This window comes from Arachis hypogaea, chromosome 5 (assembly GCF_003086295.3).
Source record: "Arachis hypogaea cultivar Tifrunner chromosome 5, arahy.Tifrunner.gnm2.J5K5, whole genome shotgun sequence".
Lineage (NCBI taxonomy): Eukaryota > Viridiplantae > Streptophyta > Magnoliopsida > Fabales > Fabaceae > Arachis > Arachis hypogaea.
Window position 1 is genome coordinate 105,390,992 of NC_092040.1, and position 20,597 is coordinate 105,411,588.

Sequence of the window (20,597 nt, forward strand, 5' to 3'; positions counted from 1 at the left end):
ATATTAAATTTATATCTATATTTGTAAGTATTTATATAAAAAATATATAATTTATATTTATCAGAATTTATATATATAAATTAATATAATTTATATTCATATTTTTTAAAATTTGTAGGCAGTAAAATTTATTTGTGGAAAATAATTTAATAACTGAAATTACTAAAAACTGATGTGAAAAGTGAAACCAAAGTCTTCTTAGCCGCCACTAATTTCATATTCAAAGTTACCTTTTAATATAGTTTGGTTTTTATTTGTTGTTTTTAATTTTTATGTCATGACTCATGAGCACAAATTTTAGGAACCTTTCTGAAATCTTTCTCCGCATTCATTCATTCATTCATTCATGTAATAATATTCATTCTCTGCAAATCAACGCCAACCCAGATTCTCCTTTGTCCTTTCTTTTGTGTTTTCTTCACCCTTCTTTCTCCATCACACGCTCTCTCATCAAGGTACCCACTTTCACCATTTCTATCTTCAATTTTGGGATCATCACAACATAACTGAATGTCTGTCATCTATATATAGGGAACGTTCTCTATGTGTTTGTGTTATTGTCTCAAAAGGTTGTGTCTTTATGTATGTGTGCTTGTGTGGTTGGTTGGTCATGAAGTTTTCCTTCCAACCCTTTTCTGATCTTTTGAGTTTAACTTTCATTCCTCTCTTTATTGTGTCTTTTCAACCACTTCTTTTGTAGCTGAATTTCTTCTTCTTTGTTGGTGTATGTTGTTTCAGAAATTTTTTGAGTAGCAATATAAATAATGGGATATTCTCAGCTGTTTGATGTCTTGATTTATGTCATTTATTCTTCTACTTTGATCACAATAACATGCAGAGAAGGAGAAACAGGGGTTTTTGTTTTCCTTTGAGTTGATTAAGCTAAATTGTACAAGGAATTCTAAGCACATATATATGAGATATGAGTTTGGTCCAGCATAGTTCACCAGTTTAGTGGTTCTTGTTAGCTACTCTGCTAATGAGAAACAATTTGCATTGGTTTAGAATGTTGAAAATCTTTGTGTTCTACCAGTTTATTTTGTTGGCTTTGTTATTCACTGGCTTTTGCCAATTGTTCCTGTTGCTTCGTGTGATCCACATTTGCCTCCTTCAATTTATAAAGTGAAGGCTCTTGTCTGAAGTTTTTTGTTTGTTTAACTCTTTGTCTGGGTTTTGTACAGAGGTGTGACAATGGTGACTTGTATACCTTCTGGGAGTGGCAAACTGCATTTTGGAGTGACAGATTGCAAGGGACGGAGCTGCATACGGACTGCATGCGTTTTTGATGTGCCTATCAAGAGGAACACACATAAATATCTTTCTTGGTAATAATTATTTGATGTCATAGGAATCAATTAATATCTATTTCATATGTCATTTACTAAAATGGAGTTCTTGTTTGCTTGTCCAGAGTTATTTGATGAATGAAATTTTACTTGTTTGCACAAGATCGTGTGTTCATTTTTTCAGTTAAAACTCTTGCATATAGTATTCTCACAGTATGCTTAGAAGAATTGGATCCAACAACAATAATAATAGTCTTCAGTAGTGATCTCATATCTTTTTAAATGCCTAAAAGGGAATAGTTTTTTGCCCTAGTCCAGAATTACTTTTGATGAAACTTGTCCTGTTTTTCAAAAGATTGCATAATTTAATTGTGGTTAAATTTTATTAATCTAAAACAAATATGGTTTGTAGAATTTGTGCATTTATTTTTCCAAGTATTTGAGGGAACTTATTTTGGGGCTGGATCGAAAACAGTAAGGTTATTGTACTTTGATTGCCGAATTGTACCAAAGTTTCTGTCAGTAACTTTGGAAAACTTCATAGAAATAAAGGGCAGCATGGTCACATGGTGCAAATCATCTCAGCACATGTGGTCCGGGAAAAGACGGTGTCCTAAAGGTGTAATGTAGGCAACCTAATCTGATGCAAGCTTTAGTGGTTGTAAATAACTTGTAAAGAATGGAAATTGATGTAGACTTCCTACTTTGATCTTAACCAAACAACAACAAAGCCTTGTCCCACTAAGTGGGGTCGGCTACATTGATCTTAACCAAACTAAAAATTTTCAATTGCTTTCCGGGTGCAAAATTTTAGGTCTCAAGGGGTATCCAAGATGCTGCAGATACACAGGTGCAAGGCTTCTGTATCTCCAGTTTGCAAGAATCAGAAACTCTTCAAGGTCATTTCATCATACAAGAAAGAAGGTTCCACAAAATATTTTGACTTTGCTGTGATTGGAAGTGGAATTGCTGGGCTTCGCTACGCACTTGAAGTTGCAAAATATGGGTCTGTTGCTGTGATCACCAAAGCCGAGTCTCATGAATGCAACACTAATTATGCTCAAGGTGGCGTCAGTGCTGTGCTATCACCTTCTGATTCTGTGGAGAGTCACATGAAGGATACCATTGTGGCAGGGGCTTATCTTTGTGACGAAGAGACTGTTCGAGTATGTTCTAAACCTTTCAAGTTTACCAGAAATGTTGAATTCAAGTACCTGATCGGTGTTCCATAACTTTGCCAAATTCATCTGAAACGGTTCTCTTGCCTTTTCATTTTCAGCAACATTTTGTACTTATGAAATTATCAAAACAGGGTATTTTCAATTTAAAATGCTATTCAAGCACTTGATTTCTTTTTGCTATGTGAAGGCACGGAAATGCTGTTAATCTTTACTTTATGAAATTGAACAGAACTGTTCTTATTATAGAAATGATTATTTGAGCATGATAGAATTGCATATATACTTGTAAGCAATCACTGGTTTCTCTGACTACTGCATCAAGTTTTGTATTAACTATGACCCTTCCTTTTCCAGGTTGTCTGTACTGAAGGACCCGACAGAGTCAGAGAATTAATTTCCATAGGCGCTTCATTTGATCATGGAGAAGATGGTAACTTGCATCTAGCGAGGGAAGGGGGTCATTCACATCGTCGAATTGTTCATGCTGCTGATATGACTGGAAAAGAAATTGAAAGGGCTCTGCTGAAGTCAGTTGTTAATAATCCTAATATTTTTGTGTTTGAACACCATTTCGCTATAGATCTTCTCACTTGTCAGGTTTGTTCTCTCTGATATTATTTTTTATACTAATGGTTTTGTAGCGTATACCTTGTTGGTACCTCTCTCCAAGCATGCTGATATTTGTCAAACATTTGAAGTTTTAAATTCATGGGCTCCATTCACTTGAAATTGTTGCTGTTCAAATTTTACTAGGTACATTTTGAATGTCTCAGTGCATTCTCTAACTAAAATTCTAAAACATGCCACTGGTGTTGCAGGAAGGGTCTGATATCACTTGTGTTGGTGTTGACACTCTGAATACTGAAACATTAGAGGTGGGGAAAGTGATTTTGCGCAGTTGCTTGAGAAAGAAGTTATTGCTATTGTTGAATATATTTATGAATTTTCATCTTTTTAGTTTTTAGGTGGTAAGATTCCTTTCAAAGGTGACTTTGCTTGCATCTGGTGGAGCTGGACATATTTATCCCAAAACTACAAATCCTCTGGTAGATCTCTTTTCTATTAATAAGATAGTTTTATCTTGAATAGAGAAGTTTACAAATAAACTACTGATTATTGTTACTTACTCATTTGCAACATCTTATCAATTTATTCTGATGATACACTATAAATTTAGAAATAGCATGATTAAAATATAAACAGAATTAATAAGGTCTATTTTAAGCTGAAATTGTTGATTGATTAAGTGGTTTTATTTGTCCTTGTAAGTGTTAATTGATGGCAGTGAAGTGATCCATCTTATTCTGGTTGCACCGTTGCACACTTAATATGTTGACCTGCTTATAGTGCATGACCTGCATTTTATGGTCTTATTTCTTTTAATTTAACTTGTTTATCTTTTTGTTATCGAAGGTGGCTACTGGAGATGGAATTGCCATGGCACACCGAGCTCAAGCTGTGATTTCAAACATGGAGTAAGTAGATGATTTCAGAAATGTGAATATTAACTGTTTGATGAGTCTCACAATTTGCATACCGGTCAATACAATGTCATACCGATTAAACTGAAATTGGGTGTTTATAGTTGAGCTCTGTATACATATTTTGTTCTTTTCATGATTTCTTTTAATGATATGATTGGTCCAGGTTTGTGCAGTTTCACCCAACCGCCTTAGCCGATGAAGGCCTTCCAATTAAACCGTCCAAGCCGAGGGAAAATGCATTTTTGATATCTGAAGCTGTTAGGGGTGATGGTGGCATCCTTTATAATTTAGGCATGGAAAGGTTCATGTCTTTGTATGATGAGAGGGAAGAGCTTGCTCCAAGGGATGTGGTGGCAAGAAGTATCGATGACCAACTTAAAAAGCGCAGCGAGAAATACGTGCTCCTCGATATAAGTCACAAGCCGAAGGCAGAAATTCTCTCCCACTTTCCCAACATTGCCTCTATGTGCCTCCAGCATGGTTTGGATATAACTCGCCATCCGATCCCAGTTGTCCCAGCTGCTCATTACATATGTGGAGGAGTTCGTGCTGGGCTTGAAGGAGAGACAAATGTAAAGGGTCTGTACGTAGCTGGTGAGGTGGCGTGTACAGGTTTGCATGGAGCAAACAGACTTGCTAGCAATTCATTGCTTGAGGCACTGGTTTTCGCTCGACGAGCTGTCCAGCCTTCAATTGATCTGATGAAGAGTTCTAGCCCTGATATGACTGCTTCCAATTTTTGGCCTCACCCTGTCGTGCCTTTTTCGCTTGGAAGTGATGTCATAGGCAAAATTCGATCCGTTACAAGAGAGTTGAGGAAAGAACTGCAATGTATCATGTGGAACTATGTTGGAATTGTTCGGTCCACGATGAGACTAGAAACTGCAGAGCGAAAAATTGGTAAACTAGAGGCTAAATGGGAGGAGTACTTATTTCAACATGGATGGAAGCCAACAATGGTGGTGCCTGAAACCTGTGAAATGAGGAACCTGTTTTGTTGTGCCAAGCTCGTGGTCAGCAGTGCCCTTTCGAGGCACGAAAGCCGGGGCCTTCATTACACGGTCGATTTTCCTCATCTCGAGGAAAGCAAGAGGCTCCCAACAATAATTTCTCCAAGTTCACATGTCAACAACACTTGGAGTTCTATGCAGTTACATAAGCAGCCCATGTATCAGTAACACTTCTTTGCCGAAATGTCGGTTTCTGACACTACATATGAATGGGGACAATAATCTAAAGCTATCAAAACCCGCACCAGAAGGGTAAATCCATTGCTGGAATCAAATTTTCATTTGCCTTTACTCCCCCTATAATCCTTTTTTCTTAAAAAAATTTGAAGAGAAGTATGTATTCTCTGATTCATTGTTTAAATATAGGAAGAAATATATAAAATATAGATTTGGGGTTAATGCCCCTTCTAATAGAGACAGAAGTTTAACATAACCAGATCTCAAGATTTGGATTTTTATTTTACCTTGGTGCTTGTATGCTATCACCATTTCAATTATTGAATGCAAATGCATGTTCCTTACCAAGTAGTAGTGGAATTCATGTGGAACTTCAGAATCTATTGGGTATATTAGTTTATATGACTACACATCTTAATGAAAATGATATTTTGGTTTAACTGTTACGACTTACGAGTAAATAGCCATCGAATTGATTGTTATTTTTCAATCCATATTAATTTAGAGAGTAGTTAGAGGATGTAACCCGGGTTGTCTCACAAGTAAGAAAATATGTAGTTGATTAGATTATGGAATATGGAGGGTGGTGGACTGATGGGTTGGTTTGATGCAAACAATTATCAATATTAAGAATTCTAAAAAAAAAAAAGTTTAAGGAATCTTAGGTTGAACTGTTTAAGTTCTTTCTATCATCGACCCATTTTGTCAAACATATGGCGCATTCAAATTTACCGGATTTAGATCTTTTAAAGTTTGAATTTTACTTTAAAGAGTAAAGTGTGATCTCTCAACATTGATTTCATGGGTGGGACCAAAAATAAATATGAAAGAAAAACTATTCAAAAGTAAAAGATCACACTTTACTTTCTAAAGTAAAATTCAAATTTTAGAGGATCCAAATCCAAATTTATCACTCTTTTTCATATATTCTTAAACATCTCTAAGCCTCTAAGTGACACCAAACACCAAAAGAATTAAAATATTAACTCTTATGACTTGATTTCACTCCCTATCAACTAATTAATATATATGAACTTCAATCAAAGCCCAAGTAAGCTAATTACAATTAATTATACATTCATCAATTAACAAACTTATAAATAATTTAAGATAAGTTATAACGTACAAATGCGAAATAAAGATATTTTCCTTGAATGAATGAAGTATTGGCATTTGGATACTTAGGGGGTGAGCTCCATTTTATTGTTTGGCTTGTTTTTATCAATAATGAATAGTAGTTATATAAGTGTGGGCTTATTAATGGATTGGTCAATCATAATTCTTGACATCTATTTGGATCTACCAATATGGATGTAAGTGTTTATGCGTGAATTGAATGTGAAAATTGTTAGGAATAAAGGACTAGTTTTTTCTCTCAAATAATTAATGTATTTTATATTATTATTTTTAATACTATAATAATATTAATAATAATATAAAATATATATTATTATTCATGTAATAAATTTTAATTATTTTTAATTATTTCATTAATAATGAAATATAAAATTTTTTTGAATTAAATGTTTTTGTAACAAATTAAAATATTGAAGATAAATAAAAACTATTACAATAAAAATTATATATTTTATAGTATTATATCTTTTTTTAAATAATAAAATAGTTATTACTAATTTATATAAAAAATAATTATTAAAAAGTATTTTTTAAATGGAATAAAGTGTATGTTATTTAACTTGTGTAGGAGAAGAGAGTGTACATTTTAGAAATTGTCTATGCTACATATACAGCAAAATTAGCCACTAAAATCAGTCACAATATAAAATACATGTTGGAATACGAAATACACATTAAAAATAAATTAATCCACACATGTATTTATATACAAATACATTGGTGGCTGATTTTAGTAACTGATTTTAGTATATGAATAATATTTTTATTGAGAAATAGAGGGAGGAGAGTGTCATTTAGACATCTAGTATGGAAGTATCATTTTCTCTATCGTAAAATATAAAATTGACATGGTAAATTAACATGATAAATTATATACGCAATAAATGTAGTTATTTCGAGGCTTACCTAAAACCAAGATGATTTGACCCTAAAGTAGGGGTCCAGGCGCCTTCAGGTGCAATGTCTAAATACTTCTCCTACAGGAATGAAGCCGTTCGAGTTCCTCGTGAGGAGGTGTGGGTGATACCTGCAAGGGATTCTGATACTTAAATTAGCAAGAGTTTTAGACAAATTTTTATATAGAGAGTTGAGAAATTCCTAAGATGGAAAGGGTATTTATATAGTTGGATGAGTGACTGAGTGGCTACTCTTGTAAGGTCCCCTTCCATTCTAGTGGGTAGTTATCTTCTCCTTTTTTATAGGAGTTGTTTAGATATATTTGAATATATGATCATATTTGTATGTGCAGTTAAGATTCTGCATACCAGGTCAGTCTTCGTCAAGTTGGGCGCACCGGTAAAGTGAATTTGGTCTTTATATCTAGACTTTGTCTGGTTTTTTGGACTTGACTTTGAGTTTTGGGGTAGGATATGAACAATAGTCAATACATTATATTGTATTTATTCAATGTAAAATATAAATAGAACAAAGTAAGGTCTAAAATATTCTTCAACCACAATTTAAAAAATCTAAAAAAATAAAAGCATCTATAATTGTATTATTAATATTTCAATTTTGAGCTAAACTTTACATTAAATTTTTTTTAATGTTTATTGTGATAATGAAAAATAAAAATTGTGTACAATTTACAACTTAAAAATTTATAAATAATGAATAACAACCTTTTAAATTGTGTTAATCCTATTTTATATTTAAGATGTAAAATTTTAAACACAACTAACGTGACAATAAGAGAAATAAAAATAAATAATATTTTAAAATTTTTAATAAAAACACCCAAACAAATAAATTCTCAAACTCAGAATCTAGATATTATGTAAGCAAAAAAAACTTTCTGTTTTGTATTACTATTATTATTGTTTCGAGAGTTACCTGGTTGCTTTCGGGTTTGAATGTGAGATTCAAATGCCTTTTGAGTGGTCTGTCCAAAAAAATTCTTTGTTTATATTACTATTATTATTTTAATATATTTACTATAATTAATTGATTGATATAAATTATAATAAATTTTGTAATATTTAAATATTTAATCACATTAATTAGTTGATATAATTAATTTATCATAATAAATTATATTTATATAAAATAAAAGAAATAAATAAAAAACTCTCAAAATATATCACATTAACTTTATTATTAAGTGTACAAACTCAATTTTTATATAATAAAATAGACTGAATAAATAGATTAAAAGAATTAGTTCAAACACACTAAGTATCTAGGGTTCTATGCAACTACTCATGTGTTTTTTACCCTTCTATTAACTAGGGTTGTAAATTATTTTTTTCATTTATCCCTTTTCATTGCATTTCGGTAGAAATAATAACTCGTCTTTATTTTTTCCACAGGAAAAATTCACCAATAACAACCACATAATTCCTTCTGTCTATTAGTCCGTTACAAAGTCCCAGACTCCATTAACATTTATCAACACCTAACTTATATTTCATAACAAGTTTTTGCAGTTTATAAAATTGGGTAAAATAAACACTAAAAAAAGAATGAAGTCTAAATTTCTTTTCAGAAGTCTGTGTCTAAAAACTCCCACTAACATGACAAAAAAAAAGCAGCTACCACTAATAGAGCCAAAATGATGCATATACCATTACGGAACCAACACGGCTCGCTACTCTCCTTAAAGCCGCTTGAACCGACTAACATCTAACACATTGCTTCCTTCGTAGATTAGGTGTCTGTCAAACAATTTGCAATTCAGAACATCTATCTATAAATCTGTACAGATTTATATCTGTACCATAGAACAACTCATAATTTAATATCTAATAAGTACACAAATAAAGTATCCAAAATATACATTTACATTAATTAATATAAATATGTAAAATGACCTTAACAAAAAAATGTAAAATGGCATGGAGAGATGAAAAGAAGGTTAAAGAAACAGTCACATGAACAAATTTAAAGAATGTAAATCTCAAGACAAGTTCTCGAACCTCTTGAATTCCTAAGCTAGCTCGAAAGATCTAGCCACCCATATCCAGTAATTACAAACTTTCATAAAATTAGAACTCTACCAAAAATTAACAAAAGGGATTGAGAGAGCAACTAAATTAAACAAGAAACTATGGGGAATAGTTGTTTCTAAGAGGGAAAAAAAGAAAAACTAAACTCTAGAAAAAAAAAGAGATGAAAACTTAAAAAAGAGGTCAGAGCTTCTTTCTATAGAAAAACATGAATATAAACCTAAATGATCACTAAGTGTTTTTAACCTTTGTCCCATGAGTATTTTTAAGCTTTTTCAAACTTCAATTTATCCATTCGGTGTCCTTCTTAAATTGAGTAACTTCATTGCCTACAAAATAGTTCAAGGGACCTAAATCTTAATACTAAAATGTTGATGTAAAATTGATTTAATTACAATCAATTAAGAGATAGAATTTTCAATGAGAACAATATCATTAACATAAACCAGAAGGATAGATATTTCAGCACCAATAATTTTAACGAATAGACTATAATCAGAAAGATATGTTAATATTCATGAGAGAGCAATAGGTTGAAGAGTTTTTCATACTACATACGACTTAATTGAAGTAAGTCATATAAAAATTTTAACAATTTGCAGCACTGATTCGGCTGATTAGGTGCAATACCAGAAAGGAGAGTTATATAGACATCTTTTGATAAATCTCCATGCAAAAAGAAATTATTGACATCTAGTTGATGTATCGGCCAATGCTTTATTGATGCCAAGGCCAAAACCAATATGATGGTTGCAAGCTTAATAACAGGAGAAAATATCTCCAAGAAATTGATTCTTTCAGTCTGAGTGAGAAGGAGGTAGAGGGAGTGATGGGCATTATGTGAAAAGATGAATTTTGAGGACTTAGTATGATGGTGTTCGAAGATTGAGGTAAGGACGACAGAGACGTGTTGTTAATTGGAGATTTGACTGTTTGTGAAGGGTATGAAGGAGGTGATATGTTGTGCATAACTAAGGCTATGTTTGGTTGGAAGGAAAGAAATAAAAAGAAAAGAAATAAAAAGGAAAGAAAAGAAAGGAAAGAAATTGAGTAAATTTTTATTTTTCTTAGATATGTTTGGATGAAAGGAAAATAAGAAGGAAAAAAATATTATAAAAAGACAATTTTACCGTTATATTATAAAATACATTGAAAAAAGTGAAGGGGTAATATTAAAAGTTGTGAGAGAAAATAAGTTTTTCCTTCTTTTTCTTTTCAACATTAGAGAGAAAAAATTGGTGAGTCTCGCCATTTTTTTTCATCCCTTTTCTTTTCTCTCCAATTTCTCTTCCTAACCAAACAATGAAAAATGATTATTTTCCTTCCTCTTTTCTTTCCTCCCTTTCTTTCCTTCCATTTTCTCTTCAAACAAACATAGTGTAAGAGAGGAGATAGGGAAGAAATTGGGTGAAGTGGGTCAATGGGTAAGGTATTGGCTCTTGTTAAAAGACTAATTTGGTATGGCACGTGAGTGTCTGAATTATGTGTGGGTTAAGGTGTGAAAATTAGACTTGGTGGGTTTATATGTGAGATGTTTTTGTTGATCAAAGAAAAAGATATTTCATAAATGATATTTTTGAAGATTTCAATTTTTTTATCTTCTAAGACATAGAAAATATATCATTTAATTCCATCTTTAAAACCAATAAATACAACGTTTTTACCTTTTTGGATCAAATTTTGAGTGATTTGTCATAAGAGTGGAAACATAGCACAAACATCCAAACACTTTTATGTCATTGTAATTGGGTGAATAATTGAATAAATTTTCAAATGAAGTTTGAAAATTTAATGATGAAGAGGAAATCCTATTGATTAAAAAGATTGTATAATTAATAGTATAAGACCAAAAAGATAAAGGTAAATGGGATAGAAATATAAGGGTACAAGCCACTTTCAAAATATGTTGATACTTACGTTCCACTCTTTCATTTTGTTGGGGAGTTTCAATACAACTCCGTTAGTGAATGATTCCTTTAGAAGAATAAAAATCATGTAAAAGAAACTCTGGCCCATTATCTGATCGGATACATTTAACTTTGGTGTTAAATTGAGTTTCAATTAAGACAATAAAATTCTTTATATGATTTTGAACGTCTTCTTTTGATTTTAATAAAACAACTCATGTAAATCTACTAAAATCATCAACAATAATAAGAAAATATTTGTAATTATGAACGGAAGTTTGATGAAATGGTCCATAAATATCAAAATGCAATAAATTAAAACTTGTAATTACTTTATTAAAGCTCGGAGAAAATGAATTTTTTTTTTGTTTAGAAAGATGACAAATATCATATACTTCATCGTGGTGTAGGAAAATAAAATGATATTGTCTATGCAAAAAATTAAGTCTTTTTTCAGAGAGATGTCCTAAATAAAAATGTCATAGATTTGTGTGGGTGATAGGTAATAAATTGTTGGTATTTATGGAATGTGAAATAGGCGGATTATTCTTGGTGAAGAATTTGTCAAGAATGTACAATCCATCTCTCATTCTACTCAAACCAATTATTCTCAAATTGCTGGCTTGTATTTTGTAAGAAAATATGAAAGTGTGAGTTTACAATTAAGGGAAGAAGTGAGTTTAGAAATAGAAATAATATTGAAATTAAAGTGAGGTAGGTAAATAACATCATGAAGAATTAAAGATGGTAAAAATTGTTAGGGGTGGCAAAACGGGTCGAGCCCGCCGGACCCATCCGCTAAACCCGCTAAAAAAGGCGGGTCGGGCTAGGATTTGGAGCCCGCCAAATTAAAAAAATCCGCCAAACCCGCACCGCCAAATTGGCGGGTTTTGGCGGGGCGGGACGGGCCGGTCCGCCGGGCCGAAGCTTTTTTTTCTTTTTTTTTATTAAATAAAAGAGTGGTTACTATTAAAAAATTAATAATTATAGAATTTTTAAACACTTTTTTTTTATTTTTTGTTTTTATTCTTCTTTTAGTTATTAACTTTATTTATTTTATTTTACAATTTCATATATATGCTCAAATTATGTGACTTATTTTTTAAAATAAAAATGATTTTATTGACAAATATTATTTTGAACAATTTTATTGAAGTTAAAAATTAAAAAATATAGTAAAAAAATTATATTATAATTTGACTATTTTTTATTTGTATTTTATTTTTTAATTATTATTTTTTGATTAATTTTAATAAATTTTATTTTTCAAAAAAAAAAAGAGTCAAGTGGGTTAGCCCGCCAACCCGCCAATCTGCCATAAAGCGGAGCGGGCTAGCATTTTGAACCCATTTTAATTGGCAGGCGGATCGATCCGCCCCGTTTATGAGGCGGGCCTAGGCGGAACAGGACGGATTGGGGCGGGCCGGCCCACTTTGCCACCCCTGAAAATTGTATGACACTCTTATAAAAATATGTAACTTGAGTGAGGGCTTGATTATTGCGTGTGTTTTGCTTGGATTTTTTGTAGTCTGTTACTGTTAGATTAGCCAGTTTGTTTAGCAATCTTTGTTGACTCTCTTTTAGTGAGTTACTCCTATTTTCTTTTTGTTGACTCCCAACTTTACCTTTGTTTTCCTGACTGTCACTGATCCTTATCCCCATGATATCAGCTCTTATCCAAGTTCCAAGACCTTTGGATTTTTGTTTGCTCCCATCTTCTTTTTCTTCTGCCACTTCACATGTTCCTTCATCATATCCCAATCTGTCATAGAAATAACACAGAGTAGGGAGTTTTTCATACTTGAAATTCACCCAAGCTATCCCATCTTCCTTGCTTTCTATGTTTGTTCCTCTTTTGATTGGTTGGTTTACATCTATCCTCATTTTTGTTTTGATAAATAGCCCCTATCCATTACCTCTATCATATAGGTTGCACTCTAGGACTTTCTCTGCCACTACTGCTAGCTTCCAACCCAGTTTTTTTGTTTTACAGTCCTTCGGTATATTCCAGATCTGAACATTTACCTCTGGTTTAGTGAACTCCATTTTCTCTGGGTTTATGTTCCTCTCCTATTTTTCCATTATCAGCCACGAGTTTCTAAATATCCATAGACTTCCTTTTAGGACTCTCTTCATGTCTCCTTCTTTCTTAAAGAAAAACTAGTAGATTTTACTTTGGATTTTTTTCATCTGAAAACTCTCAGGTTTTCTCTATATATTGTACATTTCATTTTAAACCCAGCTAGGGTTGATAGTCTTCTCGGTCAATAGCTTCCCCACAATACTATATTTGTATTTTTGGACTTCTTCAATGATGTCATCTTCATCGTATATAACAAATGATTCTTCCTCTTCTTCATATATATCTTTTGGCTTTGGATTTTCTGTTTTATTTATTAATGTAGATGCTTCTTGTAAAATTCGGTTAATTAATGACTAATTAACCCACAAATTAAAATATATTCTAGAAAATAAGAAATGAGATTTTTATGATTTAATATGATAGAAAAAATTAAAACGAGAATTTTGACACCAATTTTAAAGAAATTGGCCCAAGATTGGGTCGAACGGGTTGAACCGGATCCAAAATGGGCCCAAAGCCCAACCCATTCAGCCAAGACACATTAAATGAGCCATGCTTTCCTCTCTCCTTCAGTAAAAACACGCTGAAGCATTTGGAGAAGAGGAGGAAGAACACTCCATGAAACATAAACCCTTGGTTATCTTCAATCTTTGATAACTTTTGATCCGGAGCTCCGATTGACGAGTCATTTGCGGCCACCCGTCGAGCTCAACGAGCTCTTCAATTCTATCCAAACAAAACTGTAGTAATTAGTATTTTTTCAGCTCCATTTCTACTGGTATATTAATTTTGGATTTAAGGTTTGAGGAACTCAATTTCTTGATGATTTCCATGTTTTAGGGGTTCACTAGACTTGATTCCTTGTGAGCATTGCACAAGAATCAATGGATAAAGGTAAGGAAACTCTAAACCCTTGTGGTTGTCCAATTTCATGCGCCCTATTGTTAAAATTATTCAATTGTATGAACTAGTTAAGTTTATGTTGAATTAGAGTTGAAATTGTCAAATTGGAGCTTGATTGAAGTCTTGAAAAGGCTTGGAGTGGACTTTTGGTGCTGGAAATCTGAGCTTGATAGTGTTGGAACCCCAAGGGCTTGAAGAAAAGTGAAATTAAAAGTGTTCCAGGTTGAGCGGAGAATCGGCCAAGGTATGGTTTAGGTTTCGCACGTTTAACATTTAAGGTGTTGTGAAAACTTAGGCTAGAAAACCATAGGTTAAGTTGAATTGTTAGATGCATGTAATGATTAGTCTTGTGAATTTGTTGGATGGACTTATGGTTGAATTTATGTTGGAATTTATGAGTTGTTGATGTTATTGATTATGTGTTTCTTGTAATTGAGCTAGTATTGGAATTATGAGCATGAGTGTTGAATATGTGTGATTGTAATTTATTAATGATGGGTTGATGATGATGATGATATGAGTTAAATGAACTTGCTGGTTATGGCTTGTTTAATTAGTGAAGGTGAATTATGATTTGGTTTTAATGAGTGAAGGTAATGGATTGATGAATTTTAATATGAAAGTTATGGATGGAACGGGAGGATTCTTTGAGTAAAGTGGGGTTTGATGATTTGGTGTGGATATTAATGTGTTAGTGAGTAGGATTAATAACATGAAACTTGATATATGATGGGGGTGCAGGTTTTGATGGTAAGGAGCATGAATTGGTAAAAATGGGGTTTGGTTATAATTTGGTAAAAAGTGAATTTTGGAAGTCCATAACTCACTCCCCAAATTTTGAATGAAAACGTGGTTTGTTTTAAATGAAAGATGATTTTACAAGCTTTTAAACGACATCAATTTTGTGAAGAACGGAATTTTGTAGAGAAAGTTATGGACGATGGAAAATTGGTGTATAAAATAGTGAAGCAGGAAGTTAAAAACTGGTTGCAGCAAGCTTTCAAGGCATTCTGCCATTTTTGTAAAAACGCCCATCCACGCGTGCGCGTGACCCACGAGTACGCGTGGCATGGTATTTTGATGACGCATGCGCGAGAAGCATGCATACGCGTGTGTGCATCTTCACATGTACGCATGACTCACGCATACGCGTGACTTGTTGTACGCTCCACGCGTGCGCATGGCTGCTACCTGGTGCAAAAAAATGGTTTTGATTGTTTTGAACCAATTTGCCATTTCTAAACCTTCATTTTCTCCCTTTTAGACTTAAGGTATGGTACTAAAATCAGTAGCTAGTTGAAGCTAGGAAAATGAGATAACTTGGGAATGAAGAAAAGGGGTGAACAAGATGAATTGTGACGGAAGTGGTGTGAAGCTGAATGAATATACGTCGCTATGGTTATAAAGAATGAATGTAAGAACATGATGTGAAAAATGATGAATTTAAGATGACTGTGTGTGGCCGAGATGTTCGAAATGGCAAAGTTTGGGTATATCCCGCTTGCGTAATTAATTTGAACATGTGTTCGGATGGCAAGTTGAGGGTGGAAGTTTCCTCTCTTGTCGTGATGTGGAGGTGGGGAAGGTGGAAAGACACTCTCCTTCGTATCGTATCCCCCACGTTCTTCTCTGGTTGTAAGGTGGATAGGTTTAGAGTTTTCTAGAAGACCACCCTCTTTATGATTTCTGTTTAGTAATTAAGTTGGATAACTGAATGACGGAGTTCTAGGATTGCCTATGGCACTCCCAGGACCTTATTTATTATACACGTGGCACCTTTACCATGCTGAGAATCTCCGGTTCTCACCCCATACTGTGTTGTTATTTTCAAATGCAGGTCGAGAGGCTCCTCGCTAGGCGTCTGGAATATTGAAGCAGAATAGTTCTGGGTCATTTTGGGTTTACTGTTTGTATGTATATACTTATGTACTTAGCTTGCTCTCCAAGAAACTTGTTATTTGTTCCTCATAGAGGTTACAGGAGAGCTAGGGTCCTTTTTCTGTATTTTGGTTTTTGGGATGTTTGTATATGTATGTATATATATTCTTCGGCCAGCCTTGGCTTCGCAGGTTGAGTCAGGAGCTAGTTATGCTGTATTCTTGGCCCTCTTTTCTCTCTCGCTTATTTATATCTTGAACTTTTAGGTTTCTTAGCACGCAAGTATTTCTCTCCCGAGCGATGCGCTTTTTATTTTACGAATTTCGTTTTACCCATTTTTCAAGACTCCTAGTTTATTATATTCATTCTATTATTATATATATGTATTTTATTTTTAGAGGTTGTAGCGCCTCACCACCTCTGTTTTACATCCTAGGTTCAGAGTCAGAGCCCGGATCGATGTGCCAACGAGGGCGCTGGGCTCCCTTAAGGGGGTGGATTGTAAGGTTCCACATCGATTGGAGAGTGGAACGAAGCATGCCTTACAAGGGTGTGGATACCTCTCCTTAGCATGACGCGTTTTGACGAGTGAGTGTGGGGGACTTGGGCTATCATCCCTATCGTCAAAGACAAAACCGTGAGGCCTTGTGTACCAAAGCGGACAATATCGTGCTAGCGGGTGGTCTGGACTGTTACAGATGTGGTATCAGAGCCGGAACCCGAATCGATGTGCCAGCGAGGACGCTGGACTCCCTTAGGGGGGTGGATTGTAATGTCCCACATCGGTTGGGAAGGAGAACGAAGCATGCCTTATAAGGGTGTGGATACCTCTCTCTAGCATGACGTGTTTTGACGAGTGAGTGTGAGGGGTTTCGACTAGCATCCCTATCGTCAAAGACAAAATCATGAGGTCTTGTATGTCAAAACGAACAATATCGTGCTAGTAGGTAGTTTGGACTGTTACACTTCTATTGCAGGCTTTCATTAGCACTTGGCGCAAAAACACCATTGAGTACCATCGGATCTAGTTCACGATAGTATATATGGACTTTTTATCACTATCTTTCACGTTTCTTTTAGGTGTTATGCCCTAGCAGAGTAATAGAGAGAGAAAATAAACTTGCATTAGACTATTAGTTATTATTTATTAACCGTATCTGTATATGCTAGCCGGAGTAACTGAGATTTGAATTTGAAAATTATAAACATAGAGAAAAAACTATAAACAAAATGTTATTGAAAAACAAAATTTGAATTTGAAAATTATAAGCATATTATTTAATTATTCAAACTCACAAGAGGTTTTGATGCATTCTGTAGCCATTATTATGGCCTTATTGGGAAGTTTTATGGTGGCTAAAGGGGGATGGAGGTTGACCCATCAATACATTTTTGACATTTGGCAAAGAGGATTATAAAAGAAGGTTTGTTGATTAGCTTCGAAAACAATAATGGTGCGGTAATTCATGGATTGTTATAGGAAAGTAGACACCAAAAAATGAAGCTGGTGCTATGGGTCTTGACTTGGACAAAAAAATAACCGGATAAGACCATATTAACAAGACAAGCAAAAGAATAATAGAAATAATAAAAAACCTGAACAAAAAAAAAGAAAAGAATAATAGAAAAATAATTTGTCATTGTAGAATAAAAAGGAATAATATAGCAAAAACTGTAAACAAAATGTGATTGAAAAACGGAATTTGGATTTAAAAATTATAAGCATATATATTACTTAATTCAAACTCACAGGATTCTTCAATTCTTTTATATATATATATATATATATATATATATATATATATATATATATATATATAGCGCAGGTTTTGAAGCATTCTGTAGGCATTATTATTGATCTATTTTTTTACTACTATTATTATTATTGATCTATTGATGACCTGTTTCCATAGCCAGAGTCAATCATGAAACTTATCCTTTAATCCTAAGTTGTCAAATTGCTTTTGTCTTACTATCGAAGAAATTAGAAAAGGAATTGTCTTAGTCATATCGAGTGCGAATGATTGATCAAAGTACACGAGAAAATTTATGCATGCTATTATAAAAGATAGAAGTAATTTATTAATGTGATGAAATTATTTATTCTAAAAAAGTGAAATTGTTAAATTTATTTTAAACTTTCTAATTATAAAATTGTTTTAAAGATATAAATGATAATTTTATCCAAATTTAATATTAAAAATCACAATATTAGAAAGAGCAAATGTTAGGGTTTAAGGTTATTAAGATTGTAGAAAAAAGTTGCACGTGAAAAACCTAAAATGTGAAAAATATGTGAAATATAAATGAAATCTCAATTCTGTATTTTCATGGTTATTGATTGAAGTTTGTGACTTTTGAGGGACACTCTTTTTCCTACCATGTCAACAGGATGTGCATGCGTTCAATTGAGATAATTAAATTATCATTAATTACGTGTATTTATTTATTTAAGAGCAGTTTTATTTACTTGTACAATTTAAACAACACTAAACTTTACTTTTATATTAAGATGTATGCTTTTCGATTTGGACAATTATTTTTAAATAAAGGGATTAAATTATGGAATATATGTAGGTATTCCATTATTCCTTTATAATCATTTATTTAAGTTTTTCATCTCGTAATATATATTTCACTCTATTTTTATATGCTAATTGAGTGTTTTTAATTTTGTTCTCGGACAAGTTTTTTTAAGAAATTGAATCATATTATAGAGAAAAAGATAAATATATAGATTTTTTACTTTTTAACTTGAACATAAATAAGTTTTTCGGAGTGACTTAGATGTTTTGCGTATTAAAAAATAAAAGATATTTTTATATTTTCAGTTAGTCAATAATTTATTTATGTTCTAATTAAAAAGTCAAATACTTAACTATTATTTTTCTTAATTATAATGTATTTTTTTGTTTTGAATTTTGTGTTGTATACTAAAATTTATATAGATAAATTTATTTCTCATTATTTAGTTAAACTTAGCCACACAAAATATTTGACCGCCTAAGATTTTTTTTTTACTTTTTAAAATTTTTATTACTTTGCTATATATACTACAAGTTAAAATAAATGGTTATATTAATGTATTAAAATGCACATTAAATATACTCTAATAGTGGTACAAAAATTTCTCCCAATTAAAAAAGTTAACCACATATCTATTTATTTTCTAGTAATGTTATAGAAACAATAATTTAAAATTATTTTAGTTAATTTAATATTTATAATTTTATGTATATAATATTTAAAAATATTTATTATATTTAATATTATGTATTTATTTCAGATATAATTAATAAATATAAAATAATATAACTTTAACTTAATTTTTATTGTCTTCTAAATATTTCTGTTATTTTTTACATTGATATAACTATTAGAAAAGAAAATTCAAATTCATACTTTAATTTTGTTAGATTTGTTTAATTTAAAATTTTAAAGTGTTACTAGTAAATTTATGTTGGAAATAATACACCATTCTTCTTTGAGAAAATACCTTTCCACTACAAGAATTTGACAGATTAGCGACGAATTTTTGCGAGAAATATTTTTTATCACTAATCCGTCACTAACTTGCGAGGAAATAGTGACGCACTAACGACAAAATTAATGAGCGGTCACAAAATATCTGAACTTGAGAAAAGCGACTAATTAGCGAGAGATTTACGAGTAAGTTTGTTTCTCGCAAATTCAGTTTCATAGCTAAAAAAAGAGTGAGAAAAATTTCTTCGCTAATTTGTCACAAAATAATTAGCAAGTGACAATGTTCTAGCAAATCAGTCACTTAGAAGTTCAATCGAATAAAAGAAAAATAGCGAGGGATACTATTGTCACTATTCCGTCACTAAATAAACTTTGTGCGAAAAAGGCTAATTAGTGAGGAACAATGTTACTAGCTAATCCGTCACAAAGAGTTGTAATGCATTTTGCGATGGACAAATTCCTAGCTAATTTGTCACCAAAGTTTTTATTTTTAGCAAGCAACAAGTTTCTCGCTAATTTGTCGCATAATATTGTAAAAATTCAAAATTAGGGTAGCAACAGAAAACCGTCATCGCTAACTCGTCGCAACGGAAAATCATTCAGCTAGGAAAGTGTTCCTTGCTAATTAGTCGCTAAAGAGAAAATACAGATATTGAATGCCTAGGACGTAAGTAGTGAGAAATTTGCGACCGTTTAACAACTGACACACTTCATTCGCTGATTTCAAGTCGCTGATTAGCGAGCGAAATACATTTGTCGCTAAGTTGTCGCAAGTTTAATTTAGTGAGCGACTTGGCAACGGCAATATTGCTGCAAAGCAAAAGCTATATCCTACCTATTTTGTAGCAAATTACCCGCTAATCTCGTTGGAAATCCGTCGCAGAGTTATAACAAATCCAAAGTTAACCGAGAGAATGTCAGAAGTAACTGGTCGCAATTGAGTCACTAATCAAAAGCTTATTTAGTTAGGAATTAGCGACTGCTTAACAACTGATAGACTTTCCTCAATGATTTCAAGTTGCTACCAATTTGTAAGGAAACACGTTAGTCCTTATTCCGTCACTACTTTAACTAGTGGTTCACGTGCCTGTTCAACCACGTTTCTATTGAGTTTAAAAAATTA

At 32.5% G+C, this 20,597-nt stretch overlaps 1 protein-coding gene across 1 annotated transcript; it reads left to right on the forward strand.

The window, feature by feature from the left end:
- Positions 1-240: 240 nt before the first annotated feature.
- LOC112802456 (L-aspartate oxidase 2-a, chloroplastic) lies at positions 241-5,578 on the forward strand. Its single transcript, XM_025845689.3, has 8 exons — positions 241-455; positions 1,182-1,325; positions 2,101-2,452; positions 2,822-3,064; positions 3,286-3,342; positions 3,433-3,513; positions 3,881-3,942; positions 4,115-5,578. Exons 2-8 carry the CDS (start codon positions 1,192-1,194, stop codon positions 5,127-5,129), a joined length of 1,944 nt encoding a protein of 647 aa, XP_025701474.1. The 5' UTR covers positions 241-455; positions 1,182-1,191; the 3' UTR covers positions 5,130-5,578.
- Positions 5,579-20,597: the final 15,019 nt, after the last annotated feature.

Excerpts from the sequence above, each read along its gene's own strand:
- LOC112802456 (XM_025845689.3), top strand. The coding sequence starts at position 1,192 with ATGGTGACTTGTATACCTTCTGGGAGTGGCAAACTGCATTTTGGAGTG. Across the intron at positions 1,326-2,100 it reads ACACATAAATATCTTTCTTG|GTCTCAAGGGGTATCCAAGA; the intron begins GTAATAATTATT and ends GCAAAATTTTAG. Across the intron at positions 3,343-3,432 it reads TGAATACTGAAACATTAGAG|GTGGTAAGATTCCTTTCAAA; the intron begins GTGGGGAAAGTG and ends TTTAGTTTTTAG.